This window comes from Cynara cardunculus (genome assembly GCF_001531365.2).
Source record: "Cynara cardunculus var. scolymus isolate 2C chromosome LG 2, CcrdV1, whole genome shotgun sequence".
NCBI lineage: Eukaryota > Viridiplantae > Streptophyta > Magnoliopsida > Asterales > Asteraceae > Cynara > Cynara cardunculus.
Window position 1 is genome coordinate 59,376,420 of NC_037529.1, and position 17,825 is coordinate 59,394,244.

At 33.4% G+C, this 17,825-nt stretch overlaps 2 protein-coding genes across 2 annotated transcripts; both read left to right on the forward strand.

The window, feature by feature from the left end:
* Positions 1 to 255: 255 nt before the first annotated feature.
* LOC112507192 (dnaJ homolog subfamily B member 3) lies at positions 256 to 1,793 on the forward strand. The gene is made up of 5 exons (XM_025111643.1): positions 256 to 582; positions 722 to 809; positions 881 to 957; positions 1,119 to 1,178; positions 1,546 to 1,793. Exons 1-5 carry the CDS (start codon positions 475 to 477, stop codon positions 1,693 to 1,695), a joined length of 483 nt encoding a protein of 160 aa, XP_024967411.1. The 5' UTR covers positions 256 to 474; the 3' UTR covers positions 1,696 to 1,793.
* A 7,365-nt stretch (positions 1,794 to 9,158) lies between these two features.
* LOC112508017 (uroporphyrinogen decarboxylase 1, chloroplastic) lies at positions 9,159 to 12,563 on the forward strand. Its single transcript, XM_025112795.1, has 6 exons — positions 9,159 to 9,296; positions 9,412 to 9,575; positions 10,482 to 10,864; positions 11,343 to 11,627; positions 11,715 to 11,950; positions 12,196 to 12,563. Exons 1-6 carry the CDS (start codon positions 9,274 to 9,276, stop codon positions 12,347 to 12,349), a joined length of 1,245 nt encoding a protein of 414 aa, XP_024968563.1. The 5' UTR covers positions 9,159 to 9,273; the 3' UTR covers positions 12,350 to 12,563.
* The last annotated feature ends 5,262 nt before the right edge of the window (positions 12,564 to 17,825 follow it).

The window sequence follows — 17,825 nt, forward strand, 5'->3', positions numbered from 1 at the left end:
GCAGCTACTGTTGATCAGTTATCCAAGGAAACGATCATTGATAGCATTCATCTTGTGGCAAGATCGGAATATACGATAAATTTACATGTTGCTTAAAAATACATGCCAACATTATGCACCAAATTGGACCTAATAATTGAAGAACAAAATTACACAAGACTAAGAATGTCAAACTCGAAAAGGCTAAGGGTATAAAATGAAAAACTAAACCTAGCCTTGATTCATATTGTAGCCCGAGCAAATCCTTTTCTTCTTATTCCCCTAAATATCTGAAGCAATTACTCCTCCCTTTGTCTCAAGAACTCCAGTCTCCAGATTCGTTTAAATTCTCCATCGTAGAAATATATGGTGATTGAGGGTGTAACCAAATTGCTATTGCGGTTTTGCTATAAATAGGAACGGTGGTTCTCCTGGATTCTCCCTCTCCCAAATCTTTTGATTGTTCTTGAGATTCTTGGTGAACCAGAAGGAATCATGGATGAGGGAAAATCCATGGACGGATCTTGCTATTACTCTGTTCTCGGTATCAGTAAGGGTGCTTCATCCACGGAGATTCGATCTGCATATCGGAAGCTCGCTCTGGTTATTGATTTCTCCTTTTTTTTAGTCTAATCAATTTTCGAATTATCCATGGATTTTGACTTGTTTCATTCTCTAAAAATTGCATTTTAGTCCGATTGAGAATCAGAGTTTAATGCTGATGTTGATTGATTTTGTTAAGGAATGGCATCCGGACAAATGGACAAAAAAACCGTCGCTCGCCGGAGAAGCAAGCCGGAAGTTCCAGAAGATCCAAGAAGCTTATTCAGGTGATGTAATTTAAGTTTTTAGTGATGAATTTTGATTGAATGTTGACGTTTGTTGATGAACTTTGTGACAGTCTTATCGGATCAAGCAAAAAAGTCTATGTACGACGCCGGAGGTCTTGATTTACTCGACGACGTTGATGACAACGAAGTACGTAACTCCAGAAGAAAAAAAATATCTAGATATTTTTTTCTGTTTCTTTTTTTCCTTTTCAATTTAATAATAAATTATTAATAACGTCGTCGTTTTGGCATTTTTATTTCATATGAACGGTGGAGGAAGTTGTACCTAAAGGTTTACTTGCGTTGCAGGGAATGGGAGATTTCTTGCATGATTTGATGAAGATGATGGACCAGAACACCGGTGCTGAGGTGAGAACAGTAGATTCATTCCAATGTATGAGTCAGGTTGTTTGTTTACCTGTTAATAGTTTCATTAGAAGGCATAAAAAAATCATCTTGCTTCTCATGGTTCTAAAATTCTCTAAATGATTTTGTATTTTAGGTCTTTTTTAATAACAATTGCCACACGATTATATTTTATTTTGGATCATATTATATCATGAGAAGTTGTTAATCGTTCTACAACTTCATCATTCTACATCAAATCATATTAATTGCCATAACTCTCCTCCACACCAACACCCACCTAACATAGAGATATGATATGGGATAATTTATTTATTATTATTGTTATGTTTTGAGGGTAAAATGGTATTATTAATGGAGAAATGATCAGGTGGAAAGCCTGGAGGATTTACAGAAGACGTTCGTGGAGATGTTCGGTGACGATTTGAGGGAGTTTATGGAGAAGCAAGATCAAACGGGGAGGAAGAGGGCACGTGTGGAGAAACCCAACATCCCAAGAAGCAGCAGGGCATGCCGCTAGGGTTATTTCATTACTTTCAAGACCTGGGGGTAGTTTCGTAAACTCAACTGTAAAACTGGATATTACATGAATGAAATGAAATTCACCTTTCCAATCAATTTCAGAATACAGGTCTTATATGATTTTAGATTCCTTTATAAATATATTAATAGATTTCCTTTTAGTTTATGGTGAAAATATTTTTTTTAATTTATTTTAGCCATGGAGGTTATACACACCTTCACTAATCTATGGTTTGGTTTGGTATGGTAAAATCTAAATGAATTTGATGGAATTGTAATGATAAATTGTTTTAATTAAATTCCAATTCATTTATTTGGTTTATTTTTTTAAAATGAATAGAATTTTTTAAATTTTATTAAATTTCATAAATTAATGAATTCATCGTTCTTTAGTATAATGGAAGGAATTGAATTTCATCATCACTCACCCTTAATCCCACCATCACCATATTGCTACTGTCGTCGCCACTCATCTTAACCCATCACTAACTACCATGCCAATTGGATTGACTAGAATACGACGAGTAATGGAATAAAGGAATATATTGGGAACCCCTTGGATTACTACGAAAAACACCATCGGATTTCAGTCCGGAATAATTGAACGTAAAACGTTTGTAGGTGGCTATCTGTCTATATGAAAAAAAAAATTTGTAATGAAGTGGATTATTATTTATTATTGTCATCACATCCACCTACCGGACACTCACTGCATATCCTTAATACGGCCATACTATTGTTGTTACTGCACACCCCTAATCTTAACACCTACCGCCAAAACTTTTGTCGTTGACGTCACAATTGCCACTCACTCCCATCCCCCCCCCCCCCCCAAAAAACCCACAACACCTTACCCTAACCCATCACTAACCACAATGCTACTATCGTTACTGTTAAGTCCTTAACTGAACCTTCATTGTCGTCGTCATAATTGCCTCTCATTTGCAACCCACCCTAACTCAACCCACCACTATTGTCCCTGTCATATCCACCCACTCCCAGCCATCCGGCCACCATCCCACCACAGTCACCGTCACAGCTACCACCCTGCTAGCCATCCCATCGCCGCCCCTAATCTAACCCCTCACCCCCACACCACTATTGTTGCCTTCACAACCACCACTCACCTGCACCCCACTCTATCCCAATCCACCACTAAACACCACGCCATTATTGTCATCATCATACCCACCCACTCTCCGCCCCAGCCACTCGACCACTATCCCACTATCGCTACCACCCGCCACCTACACCTACCCATCCCCACCTACACCTACCCACCCCATCGTCCCGCCCCGCCCAGCCCAGCCCAGCCCAGCCCAGCCCACCACTAACCACCACCTTACCACTATAGTTGTCACAACTACCATCCATTGCTCCACTCTGGCCTCACCCCCTACAGCCTCGCCACGCCCCCACACTCATACCCCTACAACCCCTATTCTATGGAGCAAGGGGCATGAGTGGTGGGGCACGGGTAGGGATGGGGGGAAGGGTGAGAGAGTTCATTCCAGTTCCTACCAACCAAACGTGTGGTCAAATCTTTTTGTGTAATTTCTTTAATTTAATTTTTTATTATAATTTAATTTAGATTTAATAATAAAGTCATTTATTTTTGGTTTAATAAAATAATTCTTTTATAAAGATAATAATTAATATTTTGTTAGAATTCAATGATTATACTAAATATAATTTAGATATTTTATATTTAAAATGAGATACTAATCCAGTATTTGCTTATTTTTTGTTACACGAATTCAAACATGGAGCTTTAATAAATTGTATATACACACAATTTATTTGTAATTTTGAATTTTAAGTAATATGCATCAATAAACAGTACTTAAAATATAAAAAATGGTTTTAGAAAAGGTTTATAATATGGTATAGATATAGATAAAACATTTACGATATAAATTTCATAAATTAAGAATTTCTTAATGGAAGTTGAACAACTGGGGAAAAATTGATGGAAGATTCAAAAACCATTCTTAAAAGAATAAAACAAGTATCGGATTGGATTTGTTTCAGGAAGATTCAAAATAATGTTTATCTTTTTAAGGGACTTGTGAATAATATTAATTCACTTGAATTTTTATGTCGACCTTGTCCAATTTTTACCCTTCTTCATTACAAAACAATAAAAAGAATATATACTATATTATAAAATATTTGACAAAAATTCTTAAAAACCTTTTTTTATGCATTAAGTATTTTTTATTGATGCATATTACTTAAAATTCAAGATTACAAGTAAATTATGCGTAAGTACATCTTATTAAAACTTCATGTTTGAATTCGTGTAACTAACTCCAGATAACCATAATCAAATAGAGAATAAACATTTTATTTTAAATATAAAAATTCTAAAATATAAGTAGGATAATCATTGAGTTATAACAAAATACTTAATTATTATTTTTATAAAAATTATATTATTACACCAAAAATAAAAAAATGAATTAAAGAAATACACAAACAACGAGAAATTTTAGATAGTAAGTCTGATACTAATATCAATATTTTTTTATGATATCTTCATATTTATATTTTATTCAAAAATAAAAACATTACCGCTTTCTCAAAACCATATAAAACTGTATTATAACATCGACTAAGACAAAGAAAACGAAACACTAAAATCAAGATGTATTTCACTGCATTGTATGAATACCCTTTTAGTGATTTTTAAATCAAGATATTTGCAATGTTATCGATTCGTACTTACGCATATCAATTTGGCAGTTTTCTTCCTGGACTAAAAATAGAGGACATCGTCCAACTCTATCACACAAACTTCTATATATTGGTATTGTATCTCTTGGTCAAACTCTCTTTATTTCCACATCTTTTTCTGAGTTGAAACATCGTTGAAACCCTAAAGATATCGTGCCAAACAAACTTCCCCTAACCTAGTGTTACATTAACAACATTAATTTTAGTTAATTTCAATTGTCTCCAATTATTGGGTTAGTTATGTAACTAACAACCGTGTTTTCAGGGTACTAGTTGGGAGCTTATCCACGGTCGTATGGCTTTAAAATGCTCATTTTATAAAGGGAATTGTTTATAAGTGGTCATGGTGGGGGCGAGGAAGTCAAATCAAGCGAAGAAAACTAAGGTTCAAGAGCATTGAGGTGAAATTCCTTGGAATGAACACTAAAGGTATATGAGGGTTTTAGGCAATGCCAGGAATAGGGTGTGGACTAAAACCATGAACTTAAGGTGTAGTTCTATTAACATCATTATATGACAATACTTTTGTGTTCCTGCCACCTTGATGAAAATAAGTTTCTCCCGTCATCAAGAGATGTTTCTTATGTATAATATCCAAGTTGGGACAATTTACCGTGGTGCACGGTACTGTACCACTGTTGCGGATTGGGCAACGCTTTGAATTATTTCTCTTACCTATCTTGTGAGTTATTTTTATGTTATCTCACTAAGTGTCAAGCCTAACATTTGTTCTTGATTATGTGGTTTTCAGGTATCACTAGTGGCAGATCTAGGACCGCCAGATAGATAGGCTTGGTTGGTGCTTTTAGGAGCATTAAAGGTTGACATGTTGGGGGAGCACTTGAGCAGAAGTTGAAATTTTGGATACATAGTAACACCCGATTGTAATCTAATCTACTTGAGATTAGATTATTAGATTGTTAATGTTTTAATTCTTGTTTTAATACAAATACAACAATTTTTTTCACTTTTAATTTTATATTTTGTATTAAAATAAGAATTACAGATTTGTTATGGAAGCTAGGAATGTAAGACTTAATCCTAAACAATCTGAATAGTGACAAATTTTCTGACAACTAAAAGAGTGGGAGAAAAATGTACTCTTTTAGATCTAAAGTACTAAGAAAGTCTTTCAAATTGTGACAAAGATTTTGCCTAAAAAACTATCACCCAGAAGTTCTTTAAAAAAAGATGAGTTGCCACATGTGAGAAGTATATAGACACCATTGCATTAAATATTGTTTGTCAACTTTAACCTATGTCTTTTTTTCCTGATTTCCTGATTCATGCATGTTTTTACTCTTCATTTCAGCCTTTGAAGTTAACATAGACACTTTTTCAATCTGCATCCAATTTAGACCGGGACCGGCATAACCGGTTAAGCAACTCCATCTCCATAATTTGTTCATAGTTAGTTTTATTAATTTTAAGAAAATTGTATGTCTACAATAATTAATTATTTTTGTAAACTTGAAAGTTAAAGGATTATACATAAATAAACAATGCATAATATTTTAGATCTTATTTTGTCTAACATGTTCTCATACCAAAATGAAAGTTGGTAAGTCAAACTTGCTGAATGAGTTTGCATTCCAATTTCAGCTTGACAGAAGTAATATTTGTCAGACTATTATTTGATTTTATACTGTATTGATCCTCTTTAGGCTAGATAACAATCCAATCGGCTTTGATGAAAATCTTGACCTCACTTCAACTACTCTTCGATTTTGTTGAGGGTTTTTTGTTCTTGGATCAATACACATAGTTATAAGACTTTCACAAAGAAAAATCCCATCTATCTGTTCTCAAATATAATCTATAGATCAAATTCCAACTTAGACTATTTATGAAGTAGAGACATCAGATGTTTCATGTATACTTAGAATATTTGAGGGTTTATGAGAATCAAAACTTGATGACCATGTTAATGGATGAATCGGATTCTTCATTCGAATAAATCATTACCAAAAATCTGAGATTTGATTCCAACATACTATCTAAGATACAAATACAAAAACTGGCTGAAATCCGAAACCTTGATTAAATAAATTTCTTTGTTAAATCCGATATATGTATATCGAATATAATAATTACAAGACAAGTATTAAGAATTTTTCTTCTAAGTGTTGAATCAGATGTTATTTGTATTATTTACAAATCCGATGGTCTATACGGTCAAATTTCCAACTCCATAATTTTTTTGAGCCAAAGTAAAGTAGAGATCATTGGTTCACATACATGACATAAGAAAAGTATATATGCACGTAGTGATAAAAGTTGTCATATTTGATTTTTGATAGATTTTGTATGTACAAGTTCTTAATTTGGTTTTATGCGTAGTTGTTTAAGGGTGTAATGTGTCTTAACAGATCCTTTGATGTTCTCCATGTTTGGGTGCATTCGGTTTTTGAGTTAACGTTGACCATTACATTTCATCTTCTTCATTTATCTCTCAATTGACGCGATTTCAGCAACCTTCGCGACAATTCTTGGAGGGTTTTTATGGGCAAATGAAAGGATTAATTTGGAGATTGAACCTTAGGGGTCGTTTACCTAAATGCTTACCCGGTAAGCTCTTACCATTAAGAGTCAGCACTTTAATTTATTTTACTATGTAAGATTGTAATATATTAAAATGGTATCGTATGCAACAATTTATCAAGTAAACGCTTACCCGGGTAAGAATCATGATCCTCACTTATTGAGTAAGACTTTTTATCTTTATCATTGTTCTTACCGGGTAAGATTTTTGACCCTTGTCATGTTAATGTGGTAAGTAATATTATCCAGTAAACACTTACCGAGTAAGCGTTTAATAAACAGCCCCTTAATGATCCAAGGTCTTCAAGGTTTGGTTGAATTCATGGATTGCTATGGAGATGGTGAAATCTTTGTGAAGAGAAGCAAAAGTTGGATGAAATATAGGTTTCACTTACCTACCTAACTTTACATAATATATTTTATTATGTTAAAGAATTAAAACCCAACCATGTCATTTCTTCTTCTGCTTCACAATTCTTGCCCCATAACCCATCTTCACTCCAACTTGTAAATTATCCACATGAAAGTGAACACATTTGAAAATAAAGGGTATACATTTATCAAGTTAAATTATCTTATCGGATATATATGGTAAGGACTAAAAATCTTTTCCGGTAGAACGAAGACAAGGATCGAGAGTCTTACCTGACAAGTGATGACGACAATTCTTACCATGGTTAGTTTACCGGTTAATTGTTGCATATGATGTCGTTTTGGTGAACTAAAATCTTATCTGCTAAGTAAGTGATAGTATCAATTTTACCGGTGTACACTTCTAATAATTTGTACAACAATATTTTGTTTAACAAAGGAGTAACAAAATTTAATAAAAAAGTAAAAAGATGAAGTTATTCCTCATTTAACAACCTTGTTTAACATAATTAGCCAAAGAGACGAAAAAAGAAATAAAATAAAATTAATGATAATCAAAAGAACAATTTTTAAATGTCGATCACAAAAATAGTTATAAACAACAAACTAAGGTGACATTTATTTTTAAAAGATGATGCTGAAGTCTGAAATCTGAATCAATAAGACTGTTTGTTCTTGCAAACTAGTAAATGTCTGATTTTGTTTAAATTATCTATTTTATCTATTAGAAGATTATAGTGTTAAATTTATAGATAAATTTATACAATTTCACATATTTATTTATCACCATTACAAAATCTACATCATCTAAATTATATAATTAGCAGTCATTTAAACGAAAATATGTCAAAAAAGTATTTAACACATTAAAATCCTATTAAAATGCATCAACTGAGACAGATGAGGATCTATTTGGTAATGATTGGTTGAGAGAAATGATCGATCAAGTTTAATCGATTGAGAAATGTCGTTGCTAAGAGTTTGGAAAACAATAAAGATCCGTTTAGTTTGCAGATTGTTTTTGAGGGATTTGTATTTCATGAAAGGATTTGGATTTTGAGGGATTTAAATTGGAATGAATTTGAAACCATCGGTGTGTTTGGTTTGTAGGATTTGGAATGTAATTGGATTTCATTATTATAAATAATTTATAGAAAAAATTATAAAAATAATTGAATTACATTTTTGTTAATAAATTATTACTAAACAAATGTTTTTAACATTTTTTAAAACCTTATTACATACAATCCTACCAAATCCCGTGAAATCTTGAGCACTCCCTAAGGATTTCAAAACCCCTATGTTTGAAGGATTTCAATTAAATCCTAGGATTTCAAATCCGGATAATCCAACAAACCAAACATAAGATTGGAATGAATTTGAAATGCAAATCCCTCCAAATCCATTTCATTCCTTCAAACCGAACGGGACCTAAGAGGCAAATAAGAGGTTGGTTTACCTCTTATCAGATAAGAGGTGAACATGACAAAAATGATTCCGAAAAATTGGAAAAAAAAAAAAACAGTCGAAATGGCTCTATCTTTTAACCAATCAGACATAAAAGGCTAATAAAAGTTTTTTGAAGAAAACAAACGATGCCTAAGAGTCCAGAAAACTTATTCTTAATTTACTATAAAATGTTTTTATTTATTTAGGCTAGAAAGTAATAACTTCTCCATAAATGGGGGATATTTGTAGTTCCTGAAACTAGGGGGTGATTATTGCAATTTATTTGAAACATGAAATGAAGATGGTCCAATATCCGGTTAGATAAGAACACACCACTCAATCAATCACCCTCCCATGGAACTCCCAGCAGACCCAAATATTACAACACTCCCACTTCATTTCTCCCTTGTAATTATCTCTAATTCTTAGAAATCTCTCTTATCTGGGTGAAAAACATTCAAAATCTTGCTTCTCCCAAATGGGATTCTCTTCTTTCAACAGGTTCCCCCTCTATCACACCCACACACACATTTCAAATCACCTATCTCTATGTAATTTGATTTGATCATTTTGTGGTTTTCTTGAATGTGGGTAGTGTTCGTTAATGTAATTGCAGTGGGTGCGGTTGTTGCAGCCTTGGATGGAAATCATCCAGTTTTCTTGTACCATTAGGGTTTAATTCAAGCACCACAAATGGAGTTCTGGTCTCCTCATCCATCAACAGATTTAATCGGTTCAGAGCCGTTCGTCCCTCTGCATCTGCATCTTCACCTTCTTCTGGTATTGTTCTTCCCCAATTTGTGGCATGTGATGGTAAATTATGAATGTATAATGTTACGAGTGCATAAATTTATCCATGTCTTAATAGCCGATTGTGAAAGTTATATCAGAATTTTAGAGATGAAATCACCTAAATTAACTCTTTAAATCACTGGTTTGGAGTTTGTTCTCATTTGTCAATTGGATTTGGTTAGTAGTGAATCAGGTCATGCTCATGGTGGATGTAGGAGGTTGTTTTTGTCTTCAATTTTAGGGTTTATTTCTTCAGGCACACACTTCATGGGTGCTGTCAGACTCTTGTTTATATGTTCAAATTTACTGGACTCAAGACCATAGATGACCACTCATTTTGATCTGTGGGTTTTCAGTTTTATTACCAAGATTGCTCAGTTGTCGTTATGAATCAACTGTTTGAAAAATAAGGGTTTAAAATTTCAAAAAGATTGCATCAAATATAAACAACTCAAAATGCAAGATCACAGAGGTTAAGAAAAGCTTTTGCATCAAAGTTTTGTTCCAGATCAAAGCCACCATATTGGATGCCGAAGAAATGTATCAGTGAGATACCGTTTTCAATCCCCAGTGGCGCTGAGGAGACTCGAATTGGTGACCTATGGAGAGGAGCCCAAGGCCTAGCCTTTATTTGCCGGTTGACCTGGCCAGTTAGATTAGGGAAAGTTGAGGAGACAAGAATCTTTAGTTTTGATGAAGAACGAAGAATTATGAATCTTGATTTTTATTTAGATTTAGTTTGAAGTTCTAAATCGAACTTGAAGAAGATTAAAGCTTGAAGTTTGAATTTTGAAGCTTGAAGAAGGCATAGTACAGATTCCTATTTATCTTAGTCCTCAATTTACTCTCGTTATCTCTATTTCGATTGCGTTCTTAACTAAAATCGGGATTCAGAACCACTTTTGGTCAAGGCTGCAAGAGGAGATCCTGTAAGCCGACCTCCGGCATGGATGATGCGTCAGGCTGGAAGGTATATGGCCGTTTACAGAAAACTTGCAGAGAAACATCCATCTTTCAGGGAGAGATCGGAAACAACCGATCTCATTGTGGAAATTTCATTGCAGCCTTGGGAAGCTTTCCATCCCGATGGAGTCATTATCTTCTCGGACATTCTTACCCCTCTACCTGCATTTGGTGTTCCCTTCGACATAGAAGAAGTGCGGGGCCCAGTTATTCAAACCCCAATTCGGTCCGAGGAGGGCTTAAAAGCCTTGCATCCAATCAACTTGGATAAACTAAACTTTGTGGGTGAATCCCTCAAGATTCTTCGACAAGAGGTAATTCTTCTTCTTACCATATAGTCGAGATACATTTCGACTTCTTAAATAAAAGTTATTAGTTTTCGTTCTTTAATCGGTATGCATTCTTTATAAATTTCTCTAAGATTTCAAGCTGCAGCGGAAGTCATATCAAATTGTACAAACACATGTATCTAATTTGAATGCTATGTAGGCTATGTTAGGCAAACCAACTGATAAGCTACTCGTTGGTTGATAAGCTAGTTGTTGGCTGCTAGGCTAAATGACGACGTAAAATGACCTAAAAGAACACTATGAAACATTATTTGGAAAAATATAAGGTGTGTAATTGAGGAAAAAAAACCTGGAGCTTATTGAAACGCTATTGAACGTAACTTTTCCAAGAGGTAGATGACTTATGACCAACCAAACTTTTTTTTTCAATGAACTCAAAGACGTAATAGGTTTGAATTGAACCGTAGCTCTTTAAATGTATTGAAAATTTGTTGTGAATTAGGTTGATGGGAGAGCTGCGGTTTTGGGTTTTGTGGGAGCTCCTTGGACAATCGCCACATATATCGTAGAAGGCGGCACCACTCGTACATACACGAATATAAAAAGCATGTGTCATACGGCACCTCATGTATTACGGGCTCTTCTCTCGCATTTAACGGAGGCTATAGCCGAGTACGTTGTTTACCAAGTGAAATGCGGTGCTCATTGTGTACAAATATTCGATTCTTGGGGTGGACAGCTACCTCCAAACATGTGGGAGCTCTGGTCAAAGCCGTATATCAATGAGGCAAAAAGCCAACTCTATTCTTTGTTCTTCTTTTCCATGAACACGAGAAGGATCATCATCAAAATTCCTTCTATTTTGTATTTTCAGATTGTAGGTATCGTAAAAAAGAAATGCCCAGAAATACCGCTTGTACTTTATATCAACGGAAATGGCGGGTTGCTTGAAAAGATGAAAGGAACTGGAGTTGACGTTATTGGGCTGGACTGGACGGTCGATATGGCAGATGGAAGACGGAGGTTGGGTGACAATATCAGTATTCAAGGAAACGTTGATCCTGCTTATTTGTTTTCGCCTCTTTCTGCCTTGACAGATGAGATTCATAGGTGAGTGTCGTTTTTAACCAAAACAACGTTGTTTCACATTTATCAAAGGGTCATTGGCCCAGTGGTACCAGGATTCCTAGTAGAGCCCAAACTCCGGTTCAAAACCTCACCAAAGGTGATGAATGTACGTGATTATTTGTTGTATATAAATATTATATACTTCAAAAACCAACGTTCTTTTTACATGTTTAGATGTGATGGGATATCGGTCTTTTGATGTTCTTATGATCATGGTCATATGACAGGGTGGTGAAGTGCGCTGGGCCGAGGGGTCACATTTTGAATCTGGGCCACGGCGTACTTGTTGGAACTCCGGAGGAAGCTGTTTCACGGTTCTTTGATGTTGCAAGAAGCTTCAACTTTGATTCCGTTGAGGAGAAACCGAAAGTTGTAGTTTGAATGCAATTTGTTTAGGTTTTCTGGTAGGATTAATGTCCTGTTGTTGAGGTTTTTACCCGAAATTCGGTTCTTATTTTAGTTTTTTGCTTAAATTTTGTCATTTGAGCTTCTGGATCTCGATTTGTATTGTGTATTCTTTCATTTGGATCATGTTATGATATTATATGCAGAAAATGGTGTCAAGTAGATGCAAGAAAACATGCTGCTATTAAACATTTTATTGTAACGAAAGTTTATGGATCCTGTAGAATGAAATTCGATCGACATGTTTCTAAATATAAAAACGGCACAGATCCAGTGTTTTAAAAGACGTGTCATATCAGCTATCGTGACATGCCGTTGTTCAAGGCTTGTCTTTGACACCATCTTGTTAACCGGCCATGGTCTGGTGCAAGGCTTTTGGAAAATGTTATTTAGTTCTACAATTAATTATGAAATAAAAAAGTTAATTGATAGTTTTATTATTAAGGATAACATTGTCGTTTTAAAAAAATGTAATTATTATATATTTTCAAAAGTATATAGCTTTTTTTATTATGGACATAGAGAAAGTATAAATTTGTCGCTATAAATCATGCTATAAATAATATATCCATTGAAAGTTATTATGGTTGGCAAATCCCTACATCCAAGAGCTGTTAAGGGGCTGTTTGATAGGAGCTTAATAGGCTATACAAAGGATATGGCTTATTCGCATAGTCATATATAGCTGTTCAGCATGGGCTTATTCGGCCAGCCTGGGCATGAATCGCTCAGCTAGAAAAGTGATGTCATTTGTACTCATCCATCTATTAATCTATTTATTCCCATTTTACCCTTTCCCTCTTTTATCCCCATCTTACTTTCCATCGTTGCTCTCATTTGGATTTCTTCTAGGTTCCACCCTCACACCCAGGCCCGTTCTTGACATTTTTTAGGCCCTGGGCGAACGTAAGAACAGGGCCCCCTGTAAGAAACAAGGTTTTTAGCAACGACTTTTGTCGTCGCTAAATGTCCATTTATCATCAGAAAGAGTACACCAACAACATGTCGACGTTATAACTTGTGGCGGAAACATGTTATCGCTAAAAGGCGCATCATCAAAACTCACTTTTCTTGTAGTAACATTCGGTAAGTACGAAAATAAATTCAATAAATGTTTTTTATTAGTATAAAATTGAGTACAAAAATGCTAATAATTTACTGAGGAAAAAAATCTTATTTATATTTATTATATATGTGAGTCCTCTAATTTAACTTTCAAGACGAATACAATTTAATACTGATTTTCAGTCCTAACAATATATATATATATATATATATATATATATATATAAGAGTGTACTTAAATTTACGTACTTCTTATTAGATAATTTAAAACCAAGAGTATAGAAACTATGGTTGATAAATTTTTATAAAAAGTAAGAATTTTTTAGTTCATAACAAGAAATATGTGTTATTTTGATATAAAAAGATAATTCGTGTGAATGAAGTAATCATTAGAGTCAATGAGAGATCAATAATAAAAAAGATTATCAAGGTTTTCTTGACAAGTAAACAAATGAMGATCAATAAAAATATAAAAGAAAAAAAATGATCCATTGAGATCCAATAAGAATAAATAATGAAATTAACATATAATATACAAGCTCAACAAATGATTGTTTGAGCACTTAAATAGAATCTTATGGTGTGGTGGAATCTCAATGAAAGATTTAAATTATATTTTCCTTCTTTGTTTGCTCAACTAAAATAAGATATTAAGATTTTTTTGATTAACCTGGATATCCAACCCACTATGTGAGCCGACTAATCCCATGACGACCACCTGCTTTGCAGATAGCCCGGAGTCACTGCATTTGAACCTCCGTAGCCACAAGGGGATTTTTATTCCTCCTTGGATTTGAACCTGAGACCTCCTGGTACTTTTGATCTTTGGAGCCAAACTCAAACCAATCAGGCACCACCCTTGTGGTTAAGATTAAAATTTTATGAAACATGACATATATAAGAGACATTACTAAATACATCTAGTAGAAAAAATTTATTGATTAATCACAAAACCATGAAACAAGTCAAAAATTATAAGAACAATAGATTGATTGTCAAATAATAGTAAAATATTTTATGTAGAAGCAAAAATAGATAACAATAGTCAATAAAAACAATTAGAACAAGATAACCAAATAGCAATAGTCAATAAAAGCATAAATTGATAAAATATCCAAAAAATATATATAGCAAAAACAAGCACATGATCTTAACTTTAAATTATTGAAGTACGAAAACAGTCAAGTTTTTAGAGATAGCAATAACGAATATCATTGGACCTTGTTGGAGATAAAAAAAATAGAGAGAAAATAAACAATAGCATATAATGAATGACAAATTAAATTTTTTCTTCTCCAATGTAATTAGTTGGTATATTTTTAAGCCCTTATTTTCTACTAAATTCTTTTTGTCTCTAATTATATGTTACAATTTTTGGATTTCTTTAATTTATTAAAATCTTTTAGACTACTATTGTAGTTTAGGGGAAATTTTTGGGCCCTGGGCGTGCGCCCATGTCGCCCTCCCCCAGGGACGCCCCTGAGTCACACCCTTATCTCTCTCTCTCTCCGCCGCACACCGCCATATGTAACACCCCACAATACACATTGCACGTAACTTATACTTCATTCATAAGAAATACATGTTTATACACCACGTAGGTCCTAAGTACAAGAAATACATAACATACTGGATACATGGTCCAAAAATTGAAAATACATTTCGTATACAAATCAACGTTCATCTATCAAAAACTAGATACAACAAAAGACTGGGGGGCTGTTTGGCAGTTGCTGAATGGTTTGGTGCAGAATGACTAAGTGGTCAGAATGATTAATAGGGTCAGAATGGTTAAGTGCTGAATGAAATAATGTTGTTTGGTAACTGTTCTCTGAATGAGAGTAAATTACCATTTTAACCCTTTGTGCATAAACCCATAATTTCAACATACAGTGTACATAAACCCATGAAATTGAAGTGCACATACAGCAGGCTTGTGAATCAATAACAATGGGGTATAACCAGGCTTGATAATCAATAACAATGGGTATAAGTTTCCTGAAATTTATATTTGTTTCCTGGTATTTCAAGATCTGTTGTTTCAAGATACAGTATAACAATGGGCAGAATAATACCTGAAGCGAGGAAAAGGATGGAGGAGACTGGAGACGAGCGGCGACGTGGAGCGGCGACGTGTGAGGAAGGAGAGGGTAAAATTGGAAAAAGAACGATCTGAATGGTTGAGTGAGGTAGTAGATGCAAAATGGTTAAGAGGTTATTGTAATCATTAAGAGGGTTGTTTTTTTTTGCCAAACAGACCTAACCTCTTACCGATTAAGAGGTTGGCTCTTAATGTAACCATTAAGAGCCAAACAAACAGCCCCTGATCCTCACAAAGTCACGCATACAAGAAAATATCACAATTTTCCTTTTCTTTTACCGTCCGCAGTTTCTGCATTACATATTTAAATCACAAAATGAGGGTTAGACCGGAAGGTCTAGTGAGATCCCATTTTCTATGTCATTGCAAGGTGAAGATCACCAAAACTTTATTTAAAATCAACTTTTCATATATAACAAGTATATGAACAGATAATCCAAAATAACAATATCTTACTAATTTCCCAAAAGCCAATTACTCGGCTTTACGAATATCATATTCCAACTAATTAAGTTAGAAACTGCCAATAATACCTCTTTAAACCTTTATAATTAATAACAAGGTTTATTCATAACTTCAGGCCATAAGCCAAATCAATAAGAATAAAGAGATAATTAGGTGTATCATGAGAATTAAATATTGAAGTGTTGATGAATTGTGGTTGAGTTTGAGATATCCCACTTTGATGAGAGATTTAATCTCTCTCTCTCTCTCTCTCTCTCTCTCTCTATATATATATATATATATATATACTTATAATAAAAAAGTAACTTGGGTGACACGTGTCATCTTCTGGTGAGACGGTTTTCTTGTTTTCCCGCCTAACACACGTATGTAGACATAATTTACATTAGTGGTTCAATTAGACTCATTTGAACGTATCTAGACACAATTAACATTAACAGTTCAATTATACCAATTTGATTGATCACTACTAAAAATGTGGTTTTTCCGACAGCAAAATCTGTCGGAAAAACAACTACCCGACGGATATTGCCGTCGCAAAACCCTCCGCCGTTAAATGCAAATTCCGTCTGAAATCTGTCGGTAATGTACAAATAAGTTTTATTTATATTTTTTTTCTTCCAAAAATATATATTTAAAAGAAGTTCAAAATTTCCGACGAATAATAATTTTTATAATAAGAAAATATATACTATCGGAATTATTAAAAAAAAGCTTTTTACTTTTTCTTATAAAACATATATATACATATATATATATATATATATATATTTATTTTAAATAAATTCCGAAAGAATATAACTTTTTATTAGAAAATTACAATACGTCGGATTTTTTTTAAACATATTTTTTTTGCAACGGAAAAGAATAAAAAAAATTTTCTTAAACATTTTCGACGGAGTATAATTAAATATAAAAATCAATTAAAATCCGTCGTAAATTTTAATTAATTAACGCTAATTACTTTATTCAAATACATTAGACCAATTTTGTGACGGATTTTCGACAGATTTGTGATAGTATTAAATAAGTAAAAAAATCCGTTACAAATCCGTCGGGAAAGTTGTAGAAATAAAATTTTATTTTATTTTTAAATTCAGTGATGGATTTGTGGGGGATTTGTGGCTGACGTTGACAAAAGTTGTCTTTTCTTGATTATACAGAGCTCTGAAGTCTGAATAGTTTTACTTAAGAGTTATTTCAAGAGTACAAGTCCAAGTCTGAAGTCATTCTTCATAGTTATACTTAAAAGTTATTTCAAGAGTACAAGTCTAAAGAGTCGTTCTAAATTTACTGCTAAGTTTAAATTCAATTTACTGATATAGTTTCATTTCTAAATTTTAATTTTATTCTAGGGTTAACTTCATTTTAACTAATTATTTATATAGTTTTATTTCTAAATTCAAGGCTGAAGAGTCATTATTCAGAGTTATTCTTCAGAATTATTTCAAGAGTATAAGTCTGAAGTAGTATCGTACTTTCAATGATCATTCATATATGTAAGATAAGTTCATGACATGATTTAATTTTTTCAAATTACCCCGTGTAATACACGGGATCGAACCTAATATATATATATATATATATACATATATAGAGGAGCGTTCAAATAAAAACTTGCCCCATTTGTGTAAACCGTGTAAACCAATCTCATCCATCCATTTTCTTGATCAATGGCTAAGATTAATTTACTTTATTTTAGGAAATTAAAAATTAAAAAATAATAAATATTTATTTTATTTCAATACTAAGGGCAAAATTGGTAAACAAAGTTAACATTTTGTAACTCCTTTCCAGATTCATTTAATAACAAAAAAAAAA